The sequence below is a fragment of the Limanda limanda genome, chromosome 6 (genome assembly GCF_963576545.1).
Source record: "Limanda limanda chromosome 6, fLimLim1.1, whole genome shotgun sequence".
Classification (NCBI taxonomy): domain Eukaryota; kingdom Metazoa; phylum Chordata; class Actinopteri; order Pleuronectiformes; family Pleuronectidae; genus Limanda; species Limanda limanda.
The window spans coordinates 13,721,156-13,727,288 of NC_083641.1; the positions used below are offsets into that span (position 1 = coordinate 13,721,156).

At 42.0% G+C, this 6,133-nt stretch overlaps 1 protein-coding gene across 3 annotated transcripts in view; it reads left to right on the top strand.

The window, feature by feature from the left end:
• Positions 1 to 2,380, top strand: part of kcnab1a (potassium voltage-gated channel subfamily A regulatory beta subunit 1a) — a 95,097-nt gene extending 92,717 nt beyond the window's left edge. For all 3 annotated transcript variants that reach the window (XM_061073335.1, XM_061073336.1, XM_061073337.1), the window contains 5 exons: positions 707 to 827; positions 926 to 1,020; positions 1,380 to 1,500; positions 2,084 to 2,172; positions 2,291 to 2,380. In XM_061073335.1, the coding sequence (XP_060929318.1) occupies positions 707 to 827; positions 926 to 1,020; positions 1,380 to 1,500; positions 2,084 to 2,172; positions 2,291 to 2,380 (516 nt within the window). The remainder of the gene's footprint in view (positions 1 to 706; positions 828 to 925; positions 1,021 to 1,379; positions 1,501 to 2,083; positions 2,173 to 2,290) is intronic.
• The last annotated feature ends 3,753 nt before the right edge of the window (positions 2,381 to 6,133 follow it).

Here is a 6,133-nt window from a genome sequence, read left to right on the forward strand (position 1 = left end):
GAGCGTGATGTCTTGATACACGCGCTCTGTGATCACAGGCAAATAGGCAGCAGATCTCGTTGTAGAACACAAGCACAGATGAAAGCTGTGTAATTTAGATGGCATCAATAATGAAGGGGGGTAAACACAGCTTTTCAGCCTACGTGACAAGGCAGCAGTGCAGAACTCACACACGTACACTTGCACGCTTGCACCCACACACACACACACATGGAGGGGAAAGTCAGGAGTCGCGGTACAGAAGGGCAACTGGTAATTTGTAAGTGGAACAATTATGCAAGCATAGATGGATCCCCCCCCCACCGTCCTGACATGTGTTCCACAGCAGGGAACATTCAGATGTGCATTCTTCGAGGACACATGGAAATTCAGACAAGAACCTGTGTGAGGAAATTTGAATGCGATGCCTGAAGCGTTGTGACACAGAATATTGATTTGATGATCTTCTATGAGCTGAGTATTTGAATTTGTGTCACGCTCCAACAAACACCCGTCTACTCCCATCTCCTCCCTGACTTTATCTCATCCCTATCTCTCCTCACCATTTCTCTTACCTCCATCTTTTATTCTTTCTTTGTTTTGCTCCTTTTCTGTCTTTTCAGCCCCTTTTTTGTGTTTTTCCTCCAAAGAAGTTGTAAAAGTCTATGTCAGAATGAGCTTTAACATCACCACCTCTTTCTCTTCTCCTCCCTCTTTTGACCTGTAGGAGGCGTATTCAGTAGCCAGACAGTTCAATCTGATCCCTCCGGTCTGCGAGCAGGCAGAGTATCATCTGTTCCAGAGAGAGAAAGTGGAAGTGCAACTGCCCGAACTTTACCACAAGATAGGCAAGTCGTCAAATGTCCCTTTTCTATCTGTTCTCACATTCACAATTTGTTATGAATGAGTAGATAAACAAATAATAACCTCTGTCATCTGCACACAGGAGTGGGGGCGATGACGTGGTCACCGCTGGCGTGCGGCATCATCAGTGGAAAATATGAAAATGGCATTCCTGAGACCTCCAGGGCCTCCATGAAGGTAGGAAACTCCCCTACCTGCACTGCTGCAAAAATAAAGCCTGAAACAGAATGAAGGAGGAGATTTTTGACAGATTTGACTTTTTTTTTTACTCTTAGTTAAATCCATTTCAGTTAGTTCGGAAATCAAGAGATAAAGAACATCTGGTGCGAAATTGGAGCTTTAGGAGTAAGCCGGAATTGTATTCATTCCTATGGCAACCTCCGTGATCACAGATGTGACGCAAAAGACAGATTTTCAAGGTCACACTGTCCATCCCGAATCCTTTCCACCCAGTACACCTGTACCCCTGATGGATATAGAAGAAGGAGCACTCAGCTCTTTGTCATCGTTTTCTCTTTCATTGCCTCGGGCTCCAGTCGTATCAGTGGCTAAAGGAGAAGATAGTGAGTGAGGATGGGAGGAAGCAGCAGGCCAAACTGAAGGAGCTGAACCACATCGCAGAGAAGCTGGGCTGCACGCTGCCTCAGCTGGCCGTGGGTAAGTCTTCTCTGCCTGTCTGCTCTTTGCTTCTGACTAATGCTGTGGACCAGGCTGCAAAGGAAGGGCCCTATTGATGATACATTACAACATATATATTTATATAACCTTTTTATTCAATTATTTTAATGTTTTTTATTATTATATTGCTTTTAAGCAGGTGTTTGTTTGTTTTATTGGTATATTCTAACCATTTTCTCTTGCATTAACTTTTTTATGTCTATGCAACACTTTGTCAACCTTTTAATGCAATAAAATAAAAGATTAATTATAATTACTATTAGTATGTTATTATTATTTGGTTTGAATCAGTCTCATCTTTCCAATGACACATGAACACATATCTTTTCAATCCTACTCCATTACTATGCACTGATAAAATGACTGAACTGCCTGGAAGGAAGAAATATGTTCAGTCAAACTTCAAAAACCAGTGTTGCACTAGAAAAGAATCGCTTTGAGTTTGTCCTTTAGGGTTTGATTAATGATGTGCAGTCACAAAGAGTGAATAGAGGGCCAGATTAGGGAGCAGTGCGCCATCAAGTGGACACTTTGGGAACATCAACCTCTGTGTCTCTTCCAGCGTGGTGTCTCAGAAACGAAGGAGTGAGCTCAGTCCTACTGGGAACATCCAACCCTGAACAGCTCACAGAGAACCTCGGGGCCATACAGGTGGGAACACGGAGAGACACGTATCACACGCTGATGTTTTTAATTCCCTCACTGCGTCCTCCACTATCCCCTAGTCCTTCCAGTCATAGTCACCTCTGCTCTGTCTCTTTCTACCCAGGTCCTTCCTAAGATGACCTCTCATGTGGTGTCTGACATCGACCACATCCTGGGCAACCGGCCGTACAGCAAGAAGGACTACCGCTCCTAGACCAGGCAAGAGGTCAGCTGAAACGGCCTACTCCACCTCACCACGACCATGGACCCACCCTTCAATGTTCAAAAAGTCCATGGCCCTCTCCTGTGGCCCCTCTCAGCTCCAGGAACAGACAGCTTTGCTCAGCCCAGCGTTGCATCTCTGTTTGAGATTCGTCCGATTCGTCCGATCTGCTCCACCAGGTTCATCTCAGGTCCGGCCCAGACCACAGGCCGAGACTCGCTCAACAAACTCAGCTTTCTGCAGCCTCAAACACAGCTTCATCCATTTGTGTAGATTAAAACCAACATGCTGCCCTGTTCTGCACAGGCCCATTCAAATATTACTATGCACAGCTCAAGTTCCGATCCCATTTAGAGCCACTCCATCCAGAGGGCTCCTTTTTAAATTGAATTGAATTAACTAAGGTGGTATTTCAACTGAAATCCGATGGCAAGGCAGCTCCAGCTCCTTGTTGTATTAGACAAACCCAACTCCACAGAAAAGAACTGCAGGTGTATTTCAGATTCAAGTGCCTTGTGTCAAGGACATCTCGATTGTAGTCGGCTCCGTGGCTTCCTCTCACTCACAGTCTCCCTGCTCGGCTGAGGACCCTCAGGTCTCCAGCCTCAGAGTCTCTCTAACGTCCAGACTTCCACCCATCAGTCAATTTCATTTGAGCACAAAATTCATACTGAGCACATCATCTACTTCTGAGTATATTACTGTAACATAGCTAACATTAATGCAAGCGCCTTAGACGTATAAATTAGAGGAACCTCAGGAAAGAAGAGGCTTCAGTCAGTTTTATTAAATTGCTATGCAGCACATACAATTACCACCGTGGGATAAAATGTTTGGATGGGATGATTTCCTATGAAATGTGAAGTTTGGCGATGATGAAGAGTTTTACGAATGAGGTCTCAACAAACTAGCTCCCTGTTGGCTTGAATTAGCTGCTTTCAACTACCTACCAAATGTAATCAGTGTAGTACAGAGTAGTATCGAGTAGATATTATTGGCTGCATATCCTGAGCGTATTAACCAACAGGTGCATGTTCCCCCTTCTGTAATCTGCCTCTCTATATTTTCCCCTTTTCTAAAAAGCACATAAGTAACCAACAGAAAAGGAATTTGATCGTCTATTCTCCATGGGGTGAAGCAGAGGATTGTGGGATATTGAGTGTCAGTAGGAATGTGAACAGCGTTAAGGGGAGAGAGTGAAGCATGTCGCCCCCATGTGGTCTTTTTGAGAAACTCTTCCTCTGCTTTATTAGCTCTTAAGAAGAGAGAAATAATGCTTTACGATCAAAAGGCGGACTACTTCTCTGGGTTTCACTTCAATGAACTTTGCACATACGGACTCTAGCATATGATAGATCTATATAATAAAAGGATGACCCCCCTTCCTCCTGGTGGTCGATATATTAACTGCTTGTTAATGGCACAATGTGAAATATAGGCAAGGTGTTTGGGATGTGACAAAGATTACAGTATTTATTCTAGAGTAGTTAAAAAATCTGGAATTTATTTTGACATTTTGAGATATTGTCATCTCTTTGAAGATGTTACATGTATATAAAATGTTTAAGGCAGAACTTGTAACATAAGCAAAACCACGAGGAAGCCTCTGTTGCATATGAGGCCTTCACTGTAATGTTTGGCTGTTATATAAATAATATGTAAATAGAGTTATTTTGTTGCTCCTCTGCAGTGTCGCTGCAGTGTTTGAATCTTCACACCATCCTTATCCTCCAGCCTCATATTTTATATACCGGTCTGTAAAGAATAAGGCTTTATTTCTATAGTGCAATCAGATTATAGAATCTGCAACAATAATAGCATTATGTGAAAGAATGGGCTTCTGTTGTGACAAATAAGGAATGAGGTTCAGCTGTTCCGTAATGACTTAACCTTGACTCTTTCTCATCTGGAGAACAAGCCATCGCAGCGATCAGCAGAGACGTTGGCCGGCCTCCAGCCGCGTCGCTGTTTTGTCCTTGGTGAACAATTGTTGATTTGTAGCACAAACACCTGCAGGCTTTAATCAGGGGAAACTTCAGTAGACTTCGGCGTTTGTGTTTTCTGCCAAAAACGCTGTTACACATATTGGAACAAACATCCATAAGCAGCAATCGGCTCATGGTTTATTTAAAGCAAAGTGTGGCCTTGACCGATGAACAGGCTTCCTCCCGGCTATTTGCTTTGGCTCGGTGGTGAATACAAACGAGGGTGGTCTGACCAGCACTCAGTCAGCATTCATACAATACAAAAGAAGAGTCATGTACAAAAAAAAACAAAAGTATTTTTTTGCCTTAAATTACTCGCATCAATTCCACTTCACTTTATCTTATCAAAATACGGACAAAATTTGATCTAAACAGTCTGTGAATGCTTCTTTTTAAGTCAAAGTCAGTTTACGTGATTGATCAAATGTGTGATACCTCATGTGGTAGTGGAACCGTCTTGTTCTTTTGTGCAAGTGACCATGTTGGATCGTAGCCTGTCGGTGTGTGTGGACACGTGTTAACCGGACAGAGTGCCTTGACGTGAGTTCAGTACAGTAAAAACATTCAGGGACGTCTTTATTACAAGTTATTACGTGGTGACTGGATGTTGTCCTACAAAAGAAACATGAGAGTGGAGCAATGTTCCTCCAGATTCTTCTGTTGTGCCCGGTAGAGAGTATGTATCTATTATTTGGACAAAACCTCATTACACTGTGTGTTTGTAGACCATTTGGTGAAATTTTTACATTTTCCGATTTTGGCAAGTATATACTTCTTAGATACTTCCTCATGTATGGAGTCCTTGATTACAGCTGCTGACAGTGTATGACACTGTCTTTGTTCTGTCTTGGTCTTTATTTAAGCTGCTTTACCAAAATGATCTGACTGGAACAACTATTGACTTAATGGATAAAAATAGTCTCAAATTATAACAAACTCCAGAGAGGAACTAGCAATACAAATGTCCCATGGATATCAATACAGATGGGGTGTTATTTAGTTAATTAGGCATTCACCTCCACCCAGGCCAGGTCCCCTTTACATAAGTAGGTTACTCCAAATTTCACACTCATAGATATCAGTTCCCTAAATATACCTGATATATTTTATAATACAGTGATAATATGGACAAACTGGACATTCTCCTGTCAAGATGTTATCTTTGACCTTTTAACCCTCTTCTCTATTTGTTATCAGCATCAGTTCCACAACCTGGGAAACAGACCAAAGGCCAAAATGGATGCATGAATCCAGATAACATAAAAATGTGATCTCCTGCAACGGGTCACATGAGCGTTGTCTTAAGTTTCCCTAAAATCAATTCAGATTAAAGTGTGAAGTTTAAATGTTTCATTTCCACAGACCAATCTTGTTACAACGCGTCGGCTGAGGTTTAGGATGGAAAAGTGACATGCAAACCATCAGTGTACTATTTCAGTGGTTTCTCTGTAAATATCATATATGAAAGTGTGATTATAAATAAATGCATTGCCAATGGAAACAACTGTGTCCCTGAGTTTAAACCTGATGGAGTTCAACGTCATAATTCTTTCTTTTTCCCCTGATGTGTAAAACCAGTGGGAAATTATGTCGCATAACTTTTAAGAACCAATAATAATGAAAGCAGATTAACCCGGAGAGTGGAGCAGTCAGTGAAACCCACACAGTCCTATCAAGAGGTTTGGACTTATGTGTGTAGAGGCTTAATTATTTATATTAATAATAAACAGGCTCTGTAACAGACTGAATGACAAACATA